At 32.7% G+C, this 19,744-nt stretch overlaps 2 protein-coding genes across 8 annotated transcripts in view; both read left to right on the top strand.

The window, feature by feature from the left end:
- The window catches only part of LOC129799779 (protein Malvolio), a 34,425-nt gene extending 20,411 nt beyond the window's left edge, over positions 1-14,014 (top strand). Inside the window, exons 11-14 of one of the 7 annotated variants that reach the window (XM_055843991.1) lie at positions 3,534-3,649; positions 3,734-3,825; positions 3,910-3,980; positions 13,919-14,014. In XM_055843991.1, coding sequence (XP_055699966.1) covers positions 3,534-3,649; positions 3,734-3,825; positions 3,910-3,980; positions 13,919-13,970 — 331 coding nt within the window. In that variant the 3' untranslated portion in view covers positions 13,971-14,014. Of the gene's footprint in view, positions 1-3,533; positions 3,650-3,733; positions 3,826-3,909; positions 3,981-4,133; positions 4,366-8,231; positions 8,515-8,924; positions 9,207-9,248; positions 9,627-12,144; positions 13,520-13,806 lie in introns of those variants that run through there. The other 6 variants (XM_055843993.1, XM_055843989.1, XM_055843987.1 and 3 more) reach the window with 6 other exon arrangements.
- A 3,216-nt stretch (positions 14,015-17,230) lies between these two features.
- Positions 17,231-19,011, top strand: LOC129799778 (histidine-rich glycoprotein-like). Its single transcript, XM_055843986.1, has one exon. The coding sequence runs from the start codon at positions 17,651-17,653 to the stop codon at positions 18,800-18,802; it is 1,152 nt and encodes a 383-aa protein (XP_055699961.1). The 5' UTR covers positions 17,231-17,650; the 3' UTR covers positions 18,803-19,011.
- Positions 19,012-19,744: the final 733 nt, after the last annotated feature.

Below are 19,744 nucleotides of genomic sequence, written 5' to 3'. Positions count from 1 at the left end.
ATATTTTAGGTAAAATGTATGAAATTTCGGCCTAGTTGCATTCAAAGGCCAAAGACTTTAGTTTAAACTGTACTCCCTCTGTCCCAAAAAAAAAGTCGTACACTCTTTCATATAAAATGTACTAGCAAACGTAGGATAAGTGTGCCAAATTCCGGCTAGCTTGCAATTCCGGCCTCTTTTGTGTTCCTCGAATTTCCATGAATTTTTAGTTTTTACATACTCTAGAGATTATACAATGCAAAAGATTAACAAAAAATATAGCTGCGACAAACGAGATAACGTGAAAGAGACATTGAAAGAATTCCCGAAGGGCAAGTAACTGTGAGAATGAAGGTGGCCGAAATAGGGCACCAAAGCTATATCTACATTTTTATTTATTTTAAAATGTATTAAGAATCATTTTAGAGTAAATAAAGTCGATAAACTGTCTACAAGGTTCCAAGCAACACTCCTTTAGATCTTTAAAAGAATGAATAAAAAATTGAATTTTATTAAAAATATTATATTTCAAACTTGAGACTTTGGCGCTTGCATGCAACTATGCCGAAATTTGGCACACTTACCCTACGACTTTTTTCGGGACGGAAGGAGTAATATTTTTAAGACAAATGATTTTTTTGTTACTTCTTTTTAAGGAGTTTTGCTTGGAACCTTGGAGATAGTTTATCGTCTTTGCTTTCTCTAAATTATTCTAAATACATTTTAAAATGAATACAAATATAGAGATAGTTTACGATAAAGCTTCGGCCACCTTGATTCTAATAGTTTTGCCCTTCTGGAATGCTTACAAAGTCTTTTTCACATCATTTCGTTCGCCGAAGCGACATTTTTCGCTTTTTATTTGCGCTGTAAAATCTGTAAAGTATGCGAAAACTAAAAATTTAGGGAAATTTGACTAGAAAAAGAAGTGGCCGACATTGGAAGCTGGCCGAAATTTGCTACAGTTACCCTATATGAGACTTGTGTAATTACACTATGCAACAAATTCACAACTTTTTTTGCTAACGGAGATCTCACATGGTACGTTTGATAGAGTCAAGTCCCCAGAATAAGAATCTGGTCTTAGTTTTGATCTAACACGTAACATTTTTTTTGTATTAATACTTTTATATTTTTTCTGCTTTGCCTTACATTATCCGTTATATCTCAGGTTCTAGTGAACAGAACTTAAAAAATGTGGGTCCGTTAGAAAGCTCATTAGCTGTGCTTCAATTTTGATAATAACAAAAGACTTTGTAAAATCACTCCTTCAGGGTGTAAAATTGGAGTTTCTCTAAGAATTACCAAAAAAAAATGCTCTTAAAGTGAGATTTTAAAAATTTGTATAAAATAAACTAAACAAAATATTAAAAATTCATTGACACCAGACGATAGGCACCACTTAGAACTACAATTTTGCTTATCTATGACATCTCGCTCCGATCACTCTAAATGCTTCATTTGTTGGTTTTTGTCATTTTCCAAAAATATGAAATACCTATTTTAGAGCAAATTTCCTAAACATTTCTGAGAAAATATCTTTTAAAACTAATGTGAAACATATATAAATATTGAGGTTCTTCTTTAAATCTATCGGGAAATCATCAACATCATATTCATTAACATTCCCAATCAACCCTCGTTAAAAAGCTCCCAATTTTCCTTTAAGTAATTCAATTTTTGTTTCTATTTATTTCCATCCATCCATCTAATACTATTTCTAGTAGAGGCTAATTTTAAATGAAAGTATGATCTAAAGTCATTGAAATATATTTGCGAAATGATCGCTGATGCGTATTCTACCTATCATAAAAAAGCATTCTAAAATGAATTTAGGGGTTTCTTCTCGCTGCTGAATGTTAATTGGGGATGTTAATGAAAATTTTGTTGATGGTGAAAATGTAAGATTTTATTAAACTAACACAAGTCGTTATATTTAATACCTAGAAAATTTTTGAGAAGTTATTCGCTCGGTCTGCGTCTGTATAATATTTCGAATAAGCATCGTGGAATTATGTTTTTGCCATTTTCGGAGAAGATTCAATCGATAAAATCAATTTATTAAAGCATGTCCCAGATTTAAGTTCTAAAAAGACAAATGACTCTCATTAAAAAACTATAGTACATATAAAAATACTATTTATATTTCTTGAAATCCGCGGATTTCGCGGATTTTTGCGGCTCGCGAAATTTTTCGCGGATTTTTTCAGGTCGCGAAAAATTTCGCGGCTTTTTCGGGTCGCGAAAAATTTCGCGGATTTTCGCAAGTCAAATTTGAGGCCTCTATCTCTGATAACTTTAAAGTTTTTTTTAGAAATTTTTATGCAATTTTCTTCCAATTTTCCTCGTTTTCAAGTGAAATTTTGCACTTCTCAAGCCTAAAGGAGACTCTATCTAATGTAATGTCAAGTTTGAGGAGGCCTCTATCTCTCATAGTGTCCGAGAAAATCGACTTTAAATATTTTCAGATACTTTTACGCATTTCTCATCCAATTTTTTTCATTCCTTTAAAAATCATTAAACGAAATTTGCATTATTTATGTATAAATATCGTTCGAGTTTGCCACAATCCAAATTTCCAATGAAGGAATCGCAAAGCTGATCTAGGCTTATCACTGGCTTTTTCTTATACTGGATGAGATTGTCAGTCCCATGCCACGTGAAATCAAGTGCAGTGAAGCTCACTGGATGCAATTCGAACACATTTAATGCCAGAAAAATTTCTGGTGACCTAAAGGGGAATCTAACCCAGGACACTTGCATCATAGAGCGAGTGCTCTACCACTTGACCCATTGAGTGCCCTGCATAAGATATTTGCATAATCCCATCATATGCATAATTCCGGGACCCCTCTGTAAGTGCTTCTTAGTCTTAAGCACTTAATAAGACCTTATCCTTAATATATTGCATCGCCATAATTTTAAGTTATTGTTGTAAGAACAACTAACTTCTAGCTAAATGTATCAAAATGAAACAATCGCGAGAACATCTTCCCCTGTGTTACCCGAATACTTTAATCACTGAAAAAAGAGGGTACGATTAACATTTTTTCCTCAGAACTTTAACACTTTTTAGGTGTAAAAATATATCAACATTTTTTAATGTTAATTTTACACCTTTTTAAGGGTAAAATTAACATGAAAAAGCGTGACTTTAACCCCCAATACACATAAAAAGGGTAATATTTACAGCGATTTCGGATCAATACTGCAGGGTAAAATTAACATTTCCGGAACTTATTTTAACTTTTTCGGATTTCTCTCAGTGATAAAATTTTAAGAATTTTTTTAATTCTTTAATTTCGAATATGTGATAATCATTCTATTTTCTGTAAAGTTGTACGGGTTATTAACTTTATTAAACTAGATTTATAGCAATAATATTAATCAACTTTTGGGGTACAGCATCTAAGTTACGAGTCTAAGCATTTGGCAAAGCTGGGATACTTTGCTATCCTGCTATAAATTGAATTACCTTTTTTTAAAAAACTTCAAAATTGCTATATTTATTTTTTTTTGAGCTGTATATGAAAATAGTTTTTTTTGTATTTCAGTGGAAACAAAATTGTATCCATACTTCTGAGTATTCTAGTCATTGCCATCAACATATTCTTCGTTATTGATCAAGTCAACCATTCCGATCTACATTCTGGCTGGATGGTACTTATTGGTATGTAGATCATATTCAAATCGATGCGATTTTCATCACAGCCAAGTAAAATCACCTTTTCTCTCTCCCTTCACTTCCCTTCAGTTTTATTTGGAATTGCATATATTTGCTTCAATATCTACCTTGTTATTCACATGGCTGTTAATATGGGAAGTGAACGACTTGCAGAAATGCCGGTGAGACTCATGCAAAAATTATTTTCATGGATTTTCTTATTTTTGGAGATTCAAAACTGAACTGTGACTCTTTGTTGTTTTCAGTTTGTTCAAAAGTATGTGACACACACAAGCAATAATTTGGGCTTTGGACCCCATCGAAATACTTATGCCAGGTAAGCGTCGTATAATTTATCATAAGCGCTCTGCTCTTGTTTTCTTGTATCTTCATCTTCGAAGAGCAGCTGCATTTTCGTCAAAATATGCTCGCTTTTCAAGAAAACAAAAATCTTTTGCTTTTTCTGCACGCTTCCTGCACTCTTTGGAAGATGAAGCTAATGCCTGAGCTTCAGCATCTCACTCTATGCACGTTATGTTGCATCTAACAAAGTATAAAATCTAATACAACATTTTGCAAAGAGATTTCAGTGCTTATTATAATGAATAATTTGTACAGTATTCGTTATCATTTATATTTAGTTTTGCGCCATATTGTTAAAGGTTTATTTTTTAGGAAAAAATATATTTCAGTTAATAAAAATTTACAGCAATTGCATGGAATTTCAATAATTTCTGAAATTGAAAGTCTTAGGCTCAATGGTTACTAAAAGGAAAAAAAAGATGGTTTACATCTATTGCGAATTGGGAAACTTTTTAATGCTGTTGGTTGACTAAAAATACTGAAAAAATCGCTTTAAATTACGGAATGGGTTTTGGGTTGGAAAAGCTTTCAGTTTTATTAAACAAAGTAAATATAGATTTATCAATTCTCGTGAAGGAATATTCTGTGGAATTAAAAAATCGAGATTTATTCAAAATATCGTTAAAAATGAAAAAATAGGAAATACAATAAGAATTTATTATTAAAAAATAACAGGATTCAATTTTATTAGCTTTGGGTTAAAGAAAATGTGTTATCCTAAAGATGAATTTAAACTCTTGGTCCTAGCACAGTCAAGCAAACGCTTTACAATTTTACTAATTGTTCTGTCTTCAGTAAGCTAAAGTTCTAAAGCAAATGGCATCATCTAGAGGCGAAATTGTTTAAGGTCCAGACTTTGGGTCAAACTACTATAAGAAAAACAATTTTATTAGTCAATTTGAGTAAAGATTAGGACTAATTTCTGAGGTTATGCCCAAAAACTCTGAACCGATTTAAACCGATATCGGACATGCGAATCTGCGAATGATGTATCTTCCGCAAGCTTAACTCCGCTATATATTGTATTTTCCTTATTTATTTTTTAAATTCTTTGTTGAAGATGTTTTTTGTTGATAAATGCAAAAAGAAAGAAATTTATTATTGTTTTATTTATTATTCTCGGGCACATTTACCGGGATCGGGAATCTTTGTTTTTTCCATTTTGTTTTTTTACACTTTTGTTTTTCCTAGTTTGTCTTTGGAATCTTTGTCTTCGGTAATCTTTGTTTTAGGAAACTTTGGAAATCTTGTCTTTCATACATTTTGTACAAGTATCGGAAATTTCCTTTTGTCCCAAAGGACGAAACTAAAAACTTCTTAAAACACAGAAAATTTCTCTTTTCCCTGAGGGTGTCTATACATTGTAAGAATTTTTCGTCAAAAATTGCTCTTTTGAAGGAAATCGTCCGCACTGTTGTAGGTAGAAACGTCAAAATTCTGTCAAAAATGCGATTTTTTATGAAAATTGCTCCCAATGTGTAGAGGCTTTAAAAGACGAAACCAAAAAACTTCCCAAAACACTGTTGTAATTGCATTATTTAAAAAAATATACTTGTTTAAAATATATTAAAGACAAGATTTCCAAAGACAAAGTTTCCAAAAAAACAAAGATTACCGAAGACAAAGATTCCAATGATAAACTGGGAAAAACGAAAGTGTAAGAAACAAAATGGAAAAAACAAAGATTCCACAAACCCATTTACCACATAGCACCTTCTTCTGTTATATTCATTTTATTTTTACTTTTTGATATGAAAATTTCCTTCTATTATTGCTTTTTACTACTCCATACTCTCTATAATTCTTCTTAGTTAAAATTATCTCAAAAAAACTTTTTTCCTGGACGCGGTTTGACCAAGGATCGAACCGAGGGCCTCTGCGTCACAAACCCAAATTTTTGCCACATGAACTTTTGATAATCCTAAGAAAGAAAGGGTGACAAAGGGTTCGAGCTCTTTCGAGCAGCTTGAACTTTCAAGAAGATTCTCCTCATAAATATTCTTTTTTTGCAAATTTTTTAAGTGAATTAAGAGTTTAATATCGATTTAAGTTGGTCTATAAATCGTCATAAAACCATCCCGAAATGAAAATTGATCAAAAGGAGGGTGTTTAAAAAAAAACATTAACCTTTTTTTAATTTAAATTTTATAAAAAAAAGTGCCGATACTTTACCGATTTATTACCGATTGGGACTGAATCAGGTTTGGACTTTGAAAACCTTTCAAATAAATCCAAATTTCAGCAAATTCGTTAAAAAATAAGCACTATCTAAGGTGATCTCGCATAATTCAAAATGGCGATTTTTCCGGTCATAGGTGTTTGTGTATAAAATATTCGGCTGGACTAACTTAAAACATAACCGGAAGTCTTTGAAAAAGCTTGAATCGTTTTTGCGAAAAATTAGATAAACCTCCTTTTTGACGAGGTCATCCAAAACCGAAAGAAAAATCGATATCTCTTAGCATTTGAATTTTATATGGGTCACACGGGTCACAAGACTGAATAAAAGCGGAAAACAGTATTTTCATTACTGATTATGACAGATTCACTTAGGTTTGAAACTTCAAGACCTTTGTAATAAAAATCCAGTGCATAAAAATGTCTGGACAAAATATTCAGCTGAACTAACTCGAAAATAAACGTCGAACATATCCGAAAATAAACGATAGTGGAGAGGACAATTTTAAGATAAATCAAAAAGAGGTAGCCAAGCGTCCCAGGCTGTGCGAAGTACTGGAACTCGTGACTTAGGGCCCAAATAGACTCAGGTTGATCCTCGAGAATATTTAGCACATACAATTTTGCAGTAAAGGATTAGATAAAGGAAATTTATGCAAAGGACCTCTAATTTATGATCCTGAGTCATTAGTGTATGGCAGTTTGGGATAAATTTTTACTCCCAAATTCTGCAGGCTAAATATTCTAGAGGATCAGCCTGTGTCTGTTATAGGCTCTATATGTTACCTCAAAAGTACTTTCGGATCATTTACTGTTTACCTAGTTCTTAACCGATTTGAACGGATTCATAAATGACTCAAAAGATCTCACAAAATAGTTTTAATTTTAAAAGTAATAAAATTGATGCCGGAATAAATATTATTTATCGCTCTTCATAACCGGTTCATTATCAGATCAGAACCGATTTGAACCGATCGAGAAATAACTCAATACATTGTCTAAAATACACCTTAGGAGATAATAAAATTTTGGATAAAAATTAGTTATCGGATATGAACCGATTTATTACCGGTTCATAAGCGATTGGAATCGGTTCAGCGTTGTCAAGAATTCCAATACCTATTCAACGAGCGCAAACATAATACCATTTGCTTGAGAAAAACGCTTTAGGGTAAGATGTGACAATTTGGAATCATGTCTAATTTGGACCTTTGAGATTTCCTACCAGTTTTAGATGGCAAAAGGAAATAAAAAACGAAGAAGTACTCTCGAACGTAAAGTTTGGTACTTCTTCGTGGTTTTCTTTTTCTTTTTGATCATCTGAAATAGTACGAAAATCTCAAAATTTCGAAATACACATGATTCCAAATTATCCTATCTTACCCTATAGAGCCTTTTTTACCTTTATCGTTAAAAAGCCGTTATTAGGAATGATTCTATCGTGTTTTCTTGTAATGTCCGCCCGTTACAGCCTTTAAAACATATCAAAAAATGAAAAAAAAATCGTGAGAGTATACGAGCAATCCCAAAAAACATTGTTTTGGAGTAGATGGGGAAGCAAGGGGGAAAATAAATAATGATTAATAAATAAGGATAGGCGGTTGATTATAAATATATTGCCCTCTCTGTAGAGCTCGAGTATTAAAAGATAAAATAAAATGAGATAGAAAAAAAATAAGAAAATTAAAACGGCATAAAAGCTAGAATTAAATCAGGGACACTTCTTTGTCGTGCATCCGTAATCCATATTTCTGATGGTGTGAGTCTGAGAAAAGACCTATATTTAACGATATAAGTGACATCTATAGAGTTAACTAAAGATTAAACTTCACATTACTCTTAAAATGATTATCTATACAATGTTCTTTAGTAGAATTACCAATTCTAATTAAAACTCCACAGATTATTCTTTTAAAATAAACTCTTCATGAGAATTGATAGAATTAATCAGATTTCTAACAAATGTGGCTAATGCTAACCACAGAATTTAATAACTTTTCTTTTTTATAAAGTGTTAGATGAACTGAAGATTTTTATGTTATTTCAGTACAACAGCAATCATATCTGATGGAAGATATTGAGCAAATGATCCTTGCTTGATTAAAAGTTTAATCGAAGATTTCTAATCTTTTTCTCTAAAAATGAATATCTTGTAGAAGAATAAGAGTTCAATTGTAAAATATTATAAAAAGAAACAAATACAACGAGTTAGAAAATTTAAATGAATAAGAAAATGAGAAATTCGGCACAGAAGCGTTTCAGTAAAATTCTTTAACTAGACCATTGTCTAATTGAATAAAAAAAAATTGCGATAATTTTTTACAACTGTCCATTCACTCTTTTGTGCATTTTACTTTTATTTGGTGCTGCTTTCTTTTTTTTTGCTACAGTTTAACGCTTGACATTTTCGTGCGGATTTTTTTTTGTTAAATTTGCAGCAGAAAAGAAGATTTTTGCAAGCTTTTTGGCTTTTACATAATTAATGCTGTCGTATGCGATTAAATAATCCTTTCCTCATATATTAACAATGAGGCTTTTCTTTCTCTCTCTCTTTCTTTCTTTTCATACTAACACCCAAACACACATTCATCGCAACAACATGAAAAATACTAACAATTTGGGTCATTTGCATTTTCTGGGTGAAAAATAACAATCAACATTTGATTCGATAAAACAACCGTGTGCGATTCTTTTTGGACCAACACCTCTAAATTCGATCTGAAATAACACTGAAAAATAGTTTACGTTCCTATCCATCGTATGGTTTGAATCAAATTTACCACGCTGCGTGATTTGTAAGTATCTATTGAAAGAGTGCTAAATAAAATTGTAGGGCTTTTATTTCTTTGTAACAAAACTAATATTTTGGTTGATTGTCTTCTTAATTCTCTTTCTTTTTTTTCTTTTCACATCACCGTAGAATTGAGTCATTTCGGTTCATTTGACAAAATGACTTTACTTTGTGTTTCTTGTAGTTTTATTTTCACTCAATTGAAAGAAAACAAAAAAAAAACAAAAGAAACTGAAATATTTAAAAGTTATTTCTTTTTAAATTCCCTCCCAGTATATTCTCCATTTACGACATTGGAATGTATCGAAGAACACAAAATACTGCGCAGTCATCACATTGATCATCTGAGTATCTATTTTGTTCTTTTTTAAAAATTCTTTTATTAATTCCCCAGACTTTTGATAAAAATCAAAGAAATGTGGAAATTCATTCCTCTTTTCAATTTTGTGCCTTTCTCTCATGGAGAACTTTTTAGAACGTAAGATGTGTTCAAATTAATTATTTTATGCAATGACACCATTATTTTATCATGTCTTGCTGCTGATATTCGTAAAAGAAAAGCTATTCGGAGTTTAATTTATTTATGGTAAATACTAATAACAAAAAACTTGATGTAATCAATTATACAGTAATACAAATGTTCTAATGCGGTTAACACAATTATTTTTGTTTTGAAATCATGTTTTTGAATCTTCGCATTTGAGTGAGTGAGATAGAACTAGAAAATTCTGTTGATTGTCAAACGTGTATTTAGTAGGGGAGACCGGGGAGGTGTGGGACACTTTTCATGTTTTGACTTTGAGACACTATTCCAAAAAATCACGATAACGTATCATAATTTTATGCGGTCTATAGGATACTTATGGGTATTGACTTTATAAAAAGTACTCGATAGAACTTGGAAAACAACTGAATTTTCTTAGAGAAGATAAAACATTTAACTTGACGCTTTGTCCCAAACCTCCCCGATTTGGGGCAGTATGGGACACACAAGGGAATGTTTGGGACGCGTTTTTTCTCGCAAAATTTGCATTTTTGGAGCGCGTTAATTAATTTTAAGAACTATATTAAAAATATTTCTAATCAAAATAAAAATGTTAAATCTTTTTTTTTTTCATACTTAGAAATTAATATCAATTTAATTTGTAAAGTAGAGTCATTTATTGTCAATCAGTTATTTAAAGTATTTTCTTTTTATTTTCCATCTACCTTTCTTTGCTTTTTTATTTTAAATATTGGAATCATCATCAACAAATTTCTCAGGCGAGTAGATTTTCTTGCAACTGTAAGTTTTGAACTCACTGACGGATTCTTGTTTGATTTTACGACAACTGCATAGTACATGGTTTTTCCTTATTTCTCTGAATAAGGTCTCGCCTTGCCTTTTCTCGAGAACTTGTGAGAATTTTAGAGAATATTGCACGAGAAATTGTCGAGAAAATAGCTTTTAACGGGATTGAGCAAAGGTCGAATATCCTTTGAAGAATAAATTATTGATTCCTAAGACATTGATGATTTAATTGTCCCTGTAAACAAGTGCTCAACTGGTAAAGTTTGCACAAGATCAAGATTTCCAGTAGAAACTGGGAATTACTCTCCATTTTTACAATAAAAAATTGCATGCCACCTACAGTCTTGTCGAAAATCAACGTCCCATTCATCTCCTTTCAGGTGTCCCAAACATCCCCACGTGTAGTTTTGGTATTTAAAACCTTTATGTAAAAAACAAGAGCGTATAATCTTTGAAACTTTTATAAAAATATGTTCCCAGATTACACTGCTACCTAATGAGATAAAAAAGTTTTGATTATACACTCAGTCCCGCGATTATGCACATTTTCGGGACCGAAAAAAACGCGCGAAATGGCATTATGCATCGAGAAAATTTGCATAACCGCAGGGGCTTTCTTTTGAATAAATCGGCCGTAGAACGAATTTCGTGTGAAGTAAAAGTACTTCAAACAAAGATTCAACTGTTTAAAAGAAGTGCATCAACGAACAGTATTCTTTGGCCAGAGTTCTTCAATAAATGGTTAGAATATTTTAAAAAAAAATTACCTTAATAAAAGAAATTAAAGTTTTATTCTGAAAAAGTGGCAAAATGTTTTCAAATGTCCCGCGTCGCAAAATAGTATACATTCAGGCGTATTTCAAAAATTAGTTCATAAATTCACTCCCAAAAGGAGGCAAACTTGCATAATTGTATGTGCATAATTCCGTCAGGTGCATAATCCCGAAGGACTTAATGCCGGGACTGAGTGTATATCGCTGATATAAAATACAAAGAGCAAAACTGAGAAATCAAAAAATACAATTTTTAACAAAGTGTTCATAGAATTAAAACAATAAATCTGAGGATATCCATTCTTTTAGTCAAGATACATCTTAATATTGCCTACGATTGCGTAGTGGTTAAATCCCATTTATTTAAAAGAAATAATGAAAAAATCGACTCGTCCCATACTACCCCTGTCCCAAACATCCCCGGTCTCCCCTAATAAAATTACATTACCTTACTTAGAAAAATTTCAGTAATTTATTATTTTTTACATGCTTAAATTTTTATTTTAAATTGGTATTTTTCATTGTTTTGTTTGATAATGGTAACAGTAATTCATTTGCATTTATCAAAACTGAGCGTTTCGTGTGTGCGACCATCTCCGTCTTAGTGTTGACCACGGGCCCCGGTCAAAATTCCGAACACCAAAATCCCGCAAGCCAAAATTCCGAATGGGCCAAAATCACGATAAATAAAATTAATCTTTTGCCGTCTCACTCAATGAAAAACTAAGTCAAAAACACGATTATTAAACAAAATTTATTGTGTGCATGCCATTATTAATTTTGCAGTGCTCTGTTTTTTAAAGAATACCTTCTTTTTAATACTATACTGTGTTCAAAAAGTACAAAATCTTTCTAACATTGAAGGATGCACAAAGCTATGATAAAAAAAATTAAGCACACGAGAGTTTTAAGTGTCAAATTTGGGGTTAGATTTAGCATTTCAAGGATCATTTGTAATTATGTCCGTTTGGCTAATAAATGTGCTTCTTGCTGAAGCTTTTTTGCTTATCACACAATCTTTTGGACTGAGTATCCAATAATAATAATTAATGCACGTTATCTTCTTTTTTTTTCTTTCATTCTGTAAATTGAATCCTTTATTTAGGCATCGGTACAACTTGAAAGACTTCACAGAGGATAGTTTGCCACTTTTATTGACGTGAAACTTGTTTTTCTTTTTTTTTTTAAGAATGGATAACATAGTGTAATGAGTAATGCATAATTGTTTTTGTTTTTTTTACACACATATTTGACATATGTCTTTGTCACGTGATACACGTTGACGCAGTCTTGTAAACGTGTTTACAAATCAAAAGCAATTGTGCGTACGCCATAAGTCTGATTGTTTTGTAAACAATTTGATGTACAAAGATATGAAAGAAAACATAAGAGATAAAATCAGGAATTGCTCTAAAATCTTTTAGTGCGCTCCTTTAAAAATGGAATTAAGGCTTGCTACTTCTTGAACAGTGTAGTATTCATAAAACAAAAGTTTTTACAGCTTTATTGACATTTTGATTTTAATTAATTTATTATTAAAGTTTTTGGTTATTAGCAAAATTATAATTTACTTAGGTGTAATGCATTCCAATCTTAACCAAAAAAAAATTAATCAAGACAATTTGAGTTTTAGAGGAAAAAAAGAGGATTAAAAATCATTTTTCAATCTGTGATGTTTTAAATGCTTAAAATACAATAATTAAAAAGAAAAGAATATTTCGTGCCAAATACCAAAAGCCTCTAAAAAAAACTTGCCTTTATTAGTTACATTGAAGACGATTTTTAAGGAAAATCCCAATAAGAGCACTGCAAAAAAGCCATTTAAAAAAATATGGTTCATATTTGCATCAAGAATCATAAGATCAAAATAAATCATTTTAATGCATGATTGCGTATCAGTCTAAAAGCTTATTTTACCCTAAAATACAGGTTAATTTATCAAATAAATGAAGAAAAAATACACAATTCAGTTATTTAAAAAAAAGGATAAACAATAACTTTGCCAATTATAAGAAGAATCACTTTCTCTATTCATGTAACACAATTTTCTCTGCATTTGATCGGGGGCAATTGAGGGAAAAGAAAGGCTGAGAAGACAAAATAAAAAGAATAACACCGAGAAAGACATTCAAGTATGAAAAAAATTAAGCGTGAAAATTACTTAAACAACACTTATGTTTTCGTCAAGTGTGAGAAGAATATAGGAAGACAAAAATTTTGAGAAAAAAAGAAACCAAAATTCGGTACAAAAAGAAATAATAATGAAAAATACTATGACTAAATTGATGTCCAAGAGGCACTTTATTAATTTATAAATTTGTTTAATAATTTTATTTAAATTGTTCGGATTGAGGAATTAGACATCATTGTAAATATGTGTAAATATGAGGATGAGATAAAGTAACATAAACACTGTACAATAAAACAAAAAGAATGACACAAGAGAGAAATACACGAAGAAAACATTTATATACGAAAAACGTAATTGTGATTTTATTCTTTGGGAAAATTCCAACACTGAGAGAGATGGAAAAAGCGTCACTCGCGCGAAAATTCCAGCGAATTCCGCGCAGCGTTCTTGCATAATTTCATTTGGATTTCCATCAATTTTTCAAACAGAAGTCAGACTTCACGTGCAATAACTTTAGCAATTGCGCTGAGTGTCATTCTCATCAGGGAATACCATCAATTTGATGCACATTAAAAACCAAAACAAATTCTTTTTCGAAGCATGTTCTCTATTTTTTTTTTGCAATTCTTCGAAAAGCATCTTTGCTATATAGAATGCTTGAGAATATGCAATAGGATTTAGTGATTTTTTGGATTCAAGATGAAGAAGAAAGCCTGGATAGTGCAGGAATAAATTACTGACCATACAGCAGGTGTCTCTTCACCAAAGGAGCTGCACAAGGAGCAATTGGAGGATATTAACTGTATTCTATAGTGGAAATAAAGTTTTTAAAGTAATACCCGAATTTTTAATTTTTAATCAAACGACTACAGAGTATTTGAGTTTTTTTTTTACTTTTTTATGAATTTCTTTCTGCTTATCCTGAAGATAGTGTATAATTCCTTTTTGCAGATATCACACTTGTTAATCCTTTGTTTTTCTATGACGAAAAGCTAACATCTGGCCTGCGATTTCACATTACAAGATTAAGGGCAGAATCACATTGATAGTCAAATGCTCACCGTCGCCCGTCAGCACAGCATAACCGTTTTTTTTCCTTAATTTATGCATTTTTTTATCGACCTCATCACAACATAGACTCTGTGACACTAGGTGAAAATAATATAAGAAAATTGCAGAAAGAAAACGAAAATGCGTTAAACGGGGAGCAAAAAAACAATTAATTTCTCGTACAGGTTTTTTTGCTCACCGTTTTCGCATTTTCGTTTCATTTCTTCAATTTTCTTATATTATTTTCACTTTTAGTGCCACAGAGTATATACGGTAATATGGTAATTGAGAATTTGCGTAAGAATTCCAATGAAAATGCGTAAATTAAGGAAAAACGGTGTGCATTTGACTGTCAATGTGAATCTGCCCTAATGGTAAATCATTTATTTAATTTAATTTTTTAAGTTTGGCTACATATCGTCAGTTGGATCAGCAACAGTGCTAACTGTATATACTTTGTATCGTAAAATTTCGTAAAATTTCGATGTGGTTACAATTGGGCGATTGGGGTGGCTAATGCATGTAGTTTAGGACCCTGCGTTTCTCTTTTTCAAGAAGAAAACCTCTACAAAGCTTTGAGAAATGCTTGGGATCGTTATCCTCTTGAAAAAAAAAACCCACGCCCAATAAATCGAATGCATTAGCCACGCCAGTCACTCCATTGTAGCCTCATTGCAATTCTCTTGGATTTTCTCGACCACAAGGTTCGAGATTAGGCGCGACATCATTTCCAATCTTGGTGGAAAACCTTCAGGATGTGTGGGCAAAGTTCCTTCAGACATTTTGTAGAAATTGATCAACAGGATGCCTGGAATATATGAGGCGCTTATCAAAGTTAAAGGAGGATTCTTCGAGGAAAACTAAATTTGATGATGTTATTCATGTTTATTTAAATAAAATAATGAAGTAAAAGAAATGAAATTGCAACAATAATAAATAGTAATTTGAAAAATAATAAAAAATATATGAAAAAGTAGAATTTGGGCTGAAAATTTCAATATTCAAAGAAGAAACCCCTTTCAGAACACATCACACCGGAAACCGACCACAATCCGTACCAAAAATATTCCCTCGGTATTATTTTCAGTTTTTCTGACTCTTAATAATATTTACTAAGCTTATATTAAATGATTATTAAAAGATTAGATCAGGGAGACTGGCGCAAAATTTTTCAAAAGAAAAATTTCAATATTCTCTATTTTCTAAAATAGAAGAGACTGAGGCTTGAAATTTTTATTATAGATAGCCTTCATGAACTTTCTTAAACTTACAAAGTTTCAAGGGATTCGAGGAAGGATTATGTAAAATAAAAAATAATGAAATTTTGAGCCCTATTTTTGGAATATTTGGCTTACAGAAAATATCAATACTGATTAGTTCAATTTAAACACATTTCTCGTTAAGATAGAGAAAAATTGTCTTCGAGAAAGTTGTAGAGGAATAAATTTCCTATGAAAATATGTATTTAATATTTTTAAGGTTTGCGAGAGTAAAACGTCACAAATTATCTGAAGACTGACAAAATTTGCCCCAGCAATTTTGAGAATCTCCACAAAATCGACTTTTAGAAAATAATTCGAAAATCACATTTCTTTCGAGATAGATGAAAAATAGTCTTCTGCAATGTTGTAGAGCAGTAAATTTCCTATAAAAATATGCTCATTACAAAAAGTTTAAGTTTTCTCAGAGCTCGTGAAAGAATTAAATATGCGTTTTGACAAGTTTTGCCCCAGTCTCCCCTATTTGGAATATTGAAGTAAATTGTTTACGCTTGTATAGGAAAGATTGACAAAATTTCTTCAATAATGTAAAATATGGACATAAATTACTCCAGTGTGTAGAGTTGATAAGTCTCTTGGGAAAAATAAAAAAATCACATTATTCGAAGGCATGAACGTTCGAACTTTGAAGGGAGAGTACTTTCCCCTACTTACACATGTTTGAGCTCTTATATTAGACATTAGTGTACTAATAAGGATATAAAAATAGTTGACATAGCTTTACCTTGAAAATTTGTAATATGAGCTTATACATTCATGAGCTGCAAAGAAAATGCATCAGTATAAAACACCCTAGTATAGAATGTTTTCATCAAAAATTCTTTTAGATGTCCTAGTCTCTTCATTGAGAAAAAAACTTTTTTCCCTCATAAATTTAACACTTTAGGCGTAAAAATATATCAACATTTTTAATGTTAATTTTACACCTTTTTAAAGATAAAATGAACATGGAAAAGGGTAACTTTAATCCCTAATGCACCTAAAAAGCATAATATTTACACCAATTTTGGATCAATACTGCAGGATAAAATAAACATTTCCGGAATGTTATTTTAACTTTTTCGGATTTCTCTCAGTCAGTGTTATCAGTGCGTCACTTTTGCGTATAAAAGTCATTAATGATAAAGAACCGAAGAAGAGTCTAAAAGTGTGTATTCTTGGATCTTATAAAACTATGCACAATATCTTGTTACCATATGTCAGAATTTTACAGCTGTACAGAACTTACAGAATATTCAATTTAATTTCCCATTTCTTGATCAGTTACAAAAAGATCCAAATCCAAAGAAAATATCATAAATACTGGATTCTAGTACTCACATGACACAACTAAAGCATATAGGATTGCGTTGTCCAAGAAGTTCCTCAAGAAATCATGAAACTAAATGCAAATCAACTATGAAGTTGAATCTTGCAGAAATTCTTTTTCATGTTGCAACAATTCAATTAATTTTCCAAAGAGAGCCATGCCATTTACCAATAGGATGATGGAAAACTTGTCTAGAGGGAATTCAGGTCAAAACTGGCCAAAAGTGCGAAGATAAGCCGTGAAGGTGATGAAAAGTTACATGGTATAATTGGGGCCATTGACTATACGCACAAGGGTGTGTATTGCACCAAGAATGACCCCCAAGATATGGAGGTCGTGTAGTTCTTGGAGGCCACAGAATAAGTGTGTTTTTGGGGAGTTTGATATGGGGGCAAAAAAAAATTGCCATAGCGTAGTTCTTCGTGGTCACATGGAATGCAATGGAGTGGAAAAATGCTCATGGCACGAGTTCCCCTCTCGTGAAAAAGACATCGATGGCATAATGCGGTGAAAAACACTCTACCGTTTGTTTTTCTTCCCTCTACTCTCTTTCCGGTGGCACACGACGAGATGCCTGGAGAGGAGGGAGATGGAAAAATCCAAACTTCAATGGCAGTTCTAGAAATCATGGCTTTTTATGCCATTGTTCACCGTGAATTGAGAAAGAAATTGGTGTGATTGTCGCGATATAAAAGTACCCGATCGATTGGATTGAAAGTCAGTCAGTGTTTGAGATTTGTGTCCAGAAGAAGAAGGAGTTTTGATTTGAAGATTTCCGAGTGGTGACTGGTGACAAAGACTGTTTCAATTTTGAATCCTTATCGATCCTCTGATCATCATCATGGAGCGGATATCTTGCACAATTCTCCTCCTTGTCGGCCTCACATGTTGTGGAGTCAGTTCAGAAACCAACTACAACAAGAAGATGTACATGAAGCGTTCATCCATGGATCAAGACACAAGTGCCACTGGATATATTTACAGTAAACATGGATCAGGTCCAGCACAGTTTGTCTATCTGGATTCAGATGCTGTGGCTGCACATTTCCAAGCTGACTCGCCATCTCATCTGCCACTCATTCAGGATGCCGATCAGTTCGGAACACACTCCTACGTGGTCACCCATACAGGTGGTCAAAGTGAATTTGTACCCAGTTCGGCTGCTTCCATTGCCAATCTCTATTACCATCAGTATCCATCAGCAGCCTACACCCTAGAATCTAATTCAGGACCTCATCTGTCTTCCTACGTTTCAGCCGGAGGGGACCATTCATTTGATGGAGATGTGGACAGTGGTGATTTCGATACAAGTGGTGGACATTTCAGTGAACGCTACCACGATGATGGTGGTCATGATCATCACGACCATCACTATTCAGAAGGTGATGGATCAGAATACGGAGATGAGTATCACAAAAAGCATGGCCATGAAGCTAAGAAAGAACACGATAGTGAACACAAGTTCGAAAAGGGCTCGAAAGGTCACTACGATAAGGAAGAACATTCAGGACACTACGACAAAGATGGTGGTCATAAGAAATCTCACTACGATGAAGGTGATGAATACGGACATCATCACGAAAATGCCCATTCTTCAAAAGGCGGTAAATTCGGAGAGAAGAAGCACCACAAGAAAGGATCAAAGACCACAGGTTACCACAATGTCTTCCACAAGGACGAGTTCAAGAAGGATCATACATTCTACGACGATGCCGATCACAAGGGTAATTTCAAAAAGTACGGATCCGATCACGAACAGTTCCATAAAGGAGCTAGTAAGTACGGAAAGGGAGGTCATTACGATTCATCCCATCATGAGGCCCACAAAGGCAAGAAGGGACATTTCGACAAGGGATACCATGATAATGATGACAAGGGCTACGACAAGAAGCACGATCATGAGTATCATCATCATGACGGTGAGGAGTACTACAAGAAGCACGGAAGTGACGGGGATGAGCATCATGGCTTCAAAGAAAGCCACTATCACTAAATTCAGTCAGAATCCTCCTCCAATCTATATTAAACCTTCACTCATCCCTGTTATTTATTTCGATCAATCCCAGCAATTTAATCGACTGATCTTCCTCTTCTTGTATACCTCATTAGTACCTCATCTCAACAACAAAATGAGAATGTAAAATTGACAAAATATCAAGAATTACAAATAAACACAAGATAAACTTGTAAGAAAAGAAAAAACCCTACTAATTCAATTGGTCGTTGAGAAATGGCAAAAAAGGTTGCCGAAAGCAAGAAAAGAAAAGGTTTTCCGTCTCGAATCACACACTACTAATCCCACCACAAATCTTTTTGCCATCTTAATCAGTGGAACAATTCAATATAATGCACCACAGATAATAATTTCTTCCGTCAATGGTAGCTAAGAGTGTTATGCAATATGGCAAAAACGCGCAAGAAATGATCGACAAATGTAACACTTTGTCCCTTGTGCGGTGAATGATCTCATGGTCAATGAAATGTAACAGATTTTTCTTCTAAAGTGACATTCTTATCCTCCTTACCCATTTCGACGATCTAATTCCTGCTGAAAGTGGCAGATAACACTTAATTAACGATTTAATTGCCAAGAGAATGATGATAGTTTGGATGGTTTGGATTGAATTTAAATTTGGGATTTTACTTAAAGTCGAAAAGAACTTTAAGACTTGGGTATTGTAAACTTTCACTTTTTATATAAGATTGTTTAGAAATTCAAAAATATTGCAAATTAATCGTAAATAATTATCTCAACAGGATAAGATGATTAAGAATTTACCTGATTTAGATATACTATGAGTAGATGTAATCCTTTTATCACGGAAGTTCTACATTTCGTTGCTTAAATCACCAATTGTCGTAATTTGTTACTCAGCAATTCATATAGTGTGCATATTTTGGGTATTAGGTGAGATTCTTAACAATCTCACCTACT

Source organism: Phlebotomus papatasi, chromosome 1 (genome assembly GCF_024763615.1).
Source record: "Phlebotomus papatasi isolate M1 chromosome 1, Ppap_2.1, whole genome shotgun sequence".
Taxonomy (NCBI): Eukaryota; Metazoa; Arthropoda; class Insecta; order Diptera; family Psychodidae; genus Phlebotomus; species Phlebotomus papatasi.
Note: the sequence above shows the minus strand (reverse complement) of the source record. Positions and strands in the feature narration are given on the sequence as shown.

Excerpts from the sequence above, each read along its gene's own strand:
- LOC129799778 (XM_055843986.1), top strand. The coding sequence starts at position 17,651 with ATGGAGCGGATATCTTGCACAATTCTCCTCCTTGTCGGCCTCACATGT.